At 45.7% G+C, this 3,111-nt stretch overlaps 1 protein-coding gene across 1 annotated transcript; it reads right to left on the reverse strand.

The window, feature by feature from the left end:
• Nucleotides 1-2,911, reverse strand: LOC119463717 (uncharacterized). Its single transcript, XM_037724542.2, has 6 exons — nt 2,687-2,911; nt 2,385-2,551; nt 2,075-2,204; nt 1,447-1,590; nt 898-1,205; nt 1-406 (listed from the first exon to the last, which is right to left on the reverse strand). The coding sequence occupies exons 1-6, from the start codon at nt 2,816-2,818 to the stop codon at nt 1-3; spliced, it is 1,287 nt and encodes a 428-aa protein (XP_037580470.2). The 5' UTR covers nt 2,819-2,911.
• Between the last annotated feature and the right edge of the window lie 200 nt (nt 2,912-3,111).

The raw sequence follows: 3,111 nt of genomic DNA on the forward strand, positions 1-3,111 counted from the left end.
TTAGCCACTCGTTGCTTGTTTGTTTGCATCATCACGTTGCGCGGCGACTCCTGGCAGCTTCCATTGCCAAGGCACTTGGCCTTCATCATTGAAGTACTTCAGGAACTCCTGTCGCACCGCATTGGCCACTCTAGTACAGTTATGGGCCTTTGACTTCTCCAAACCGAACACTGCAGTGCTTTCTGGTCCTTGTCTCCAGGTGCCACTGCTCACAGTTCCAAACATGTCTTGGAAATCCGCGTAGCCAGGAGGACAGTACGTAGATGCAGCATTTGAGGAAAGGAAGTTGTGCAGCACGCATGTCGCCTTCACAATGATGTCTGCATTTTTGGGCTCCAAGTTGATCTGCCTCTCGTATATCCGCCAGCGAGATACAAGAATGCCGAAGGCATTTTCCACGCAGCGTCTGTCAAAAAACAAAAGAAACATGATTTTAGTTGTTGGATTGCACCTATAGTCACAGTAATTGTCAGCAAAGCAAATGTTTCACAAGATGGCATACAAAGAACGATTGTACATTATTGAAAAATGAATAGCACATTTATTTAAAAGGATAATTTTGGCTTTAGTGAATACTACTCATCCGAAAAGTAAGGACCCATTGCTTTGGTGTAGTATGCACAGATGGTGGCGTTATTCAGTCCCTGCCAGTGATAACCTAAACAGAACTTAGGGGCAGATTTGCACGTTATCCTCAACTTGTAACGAGGCACCTTCCTTGCTGCAGCAATTGCAACATTGCACAGGAAAAGAGCATAAGAAACACGGCTAAAATAAATTTGTTTACCACGCCTCACTCGCTCTACCCTAAACACCTGTGAAAGTTGTGGCAGAGAACATAATTGAGCTTACAGTTAAACTTAATAAGAAAGAGTTCTTTATGTGCCGGGTACAGACCTTGCACGACTGAGGCGGTAGTTGAAGATCACCTCCTCAGGTGCAGTCCGGCTCCCTGGCAGTGGCCTCATGAAATCTGGGCGCAGCTGGAAGGCCTCATCGCCAACAAACACATGAGGACAAACTCTTTCCGACCTTGGGAGCGTGGCTGCTCGTGGTAGATTAAGCTTGCCCTCATGCATTCGCTTGCCGATAAGGGAATCTTTGAAAATTCCCCCATCACTGAACCTCCCAGGTGCACCCACATCAACTAGCCGGAAAAGGTACTGGCTGTCAACCACAGCCATCAATACAATGGAATGGGTTCCCTGAAAGCAATGAAACAACTGTCACAAAAGTACTTATATACATAGCACTCAGCTGCATTAGTGATCAGCATCCATAAAATCAGGTGAACATTTTGGTCTGTAACCTACTTTGCATGCATTACGCGCAAATTTGATATCCTCTTGTCCTTAAGTCTCACCCTATCCCTTCTATGAATAAGACATAGATGACCCTATAGCAGCAAACATGCCATAGGCAATGATGCAATTTCCTGTTACATACCTTGTAATTGAAGTACATACTTCCAGCATTACGTGGACATTTCAGCTGCACATGCTTGCCGTCGACTGCTCCAAGGCAATTCGGGAACTGCCAACGGTTTGAAAACCCAGTGGCGATTTCTCGCCACTCTTCTTCTGTTGGTGTCTGCATAAAAAGCAATTTCAAGTTTGACATACCACGTTGTGCAACCATCACACGGTAAACTTACTCATGCTTTTTTAACATTATGGGCCACTCCTTTCTGTGCATGTGCATCTGCTATGGTATTACACCACCTAGTGGCACAAACTCCATAACATGTTCAAGGTGGCAGGCGCTGTTATTTACTCAACCATTTCAAACTTCTGTCATTTAACTTTGCATGAAACATACAACCCAGTGGCACAAATAAAACTCCCTTTCAACAAACTCAGAGAAGTAGTAGGTAAATGAATTTGAAATTGCCACAAGCGTAAACACAGCTGTTGTGTTTCTGCTGTTTGCTGACATTAACTAGACCTGCTTTCTAGACACCCTACAAAAGCTATTATGAACACCTTTGGTAAGGGTAAGCATGAAATAACATGCATTAAAATTTACCCATCGCTATATATACCTGATCTATGCTGTGAATATGCCATATGTTTACCTTCATGTATAGAGGGACCAAAACCTTCCACAGCACACTGCAGGTTTCACGGATCACATTTCGTGCCGTCTCGATACCCACACGGAATGCCATGGCTGCGTCCCTCACCAGCATACCAGATGACAGAAACCTGAAATACAAATGAATGCGCAAACGAGGGTGTCAAGAAACGCAACGCGATGTCGCTAACGTACAATCCATGCATGCGCAACACAATATTTCGAAGTATAACGAGCACACATCACGAACAGTCCCATCCTCACAAATGAAAAGCTGTGCAAGCACGGTTACGCAGTCAAAATGGTCCTACCGCAACGTCAGCGCGAGGCGCTCTCCAGAAGAAATGGGCGCCCTCGAGGGGCATTGCTCCTTCGTAAGATCCTCCCGCACCAAGCTGTGCAGCATGTCGAAAGTCTCCGGTGACATTCTGTAGAACATGTAGAAAAGCGATTCATCGCCGTTCTTCATGAGTTTCATCTGTAAAATGCAGCGAACGTGTATTCACTTTCAGCATTGTGACGTGGTTGTCTTCGTCAAGTAATAGACAGCGCCAGAATATACACAGGACCAAACGACGAGTAACGAGACAAACACGTGTCTTGCCGCACTTACCGCCGTGAAAAACTCGCTCTCGTCCGATCGCTTTGTCCATGTCGGCCGCACCCAGTACTTTCTCGAGAAAGCCCGCCTTCTCTTTAGAATGAGCAGCAGCTTCAGTGCAGCTAACTTCCTTTGTCGTTCCATTCTACGACGTAGGAAACGAGCAGGACGTCGCCAACAACACACGCACACAGCAGCCAGCAGCTCAATTCGCGCGGTTTTCGTCGATTGCCACGACCTCCTCTCCTCCTCCACGCCCGAGTCACGTGCACACATCGAGCAAATAAAGTAATGTTTATGCACGTGCATATAAAAAAATACTGCAAGACAATGATAAAAATTTTATATATTCATGTGCAACAAAACATCTTATTTTACACTGCATACCGCTGACAACGCGCCACATTTGGTACGAGTAGACGCCCTCATGCCAGCAA

The sequence above is a fragment of the Dermacentor silvarum genome, chromosome 9 (genome assembly GCF_013339745.2).
Source record: "Dermacentor silvarum isolate Dsil-2018 chromosome 9, BIME_Dsil_1.4, whole genome shotgun sequence".
NCBI classification, from domain to species: domain Eukaryota; kingdom Metazoa; phylum Arthropoda; class Arachnida; order Ixodida; family Ixodidae; genus Dermacentor; species Dermacentor silvarum.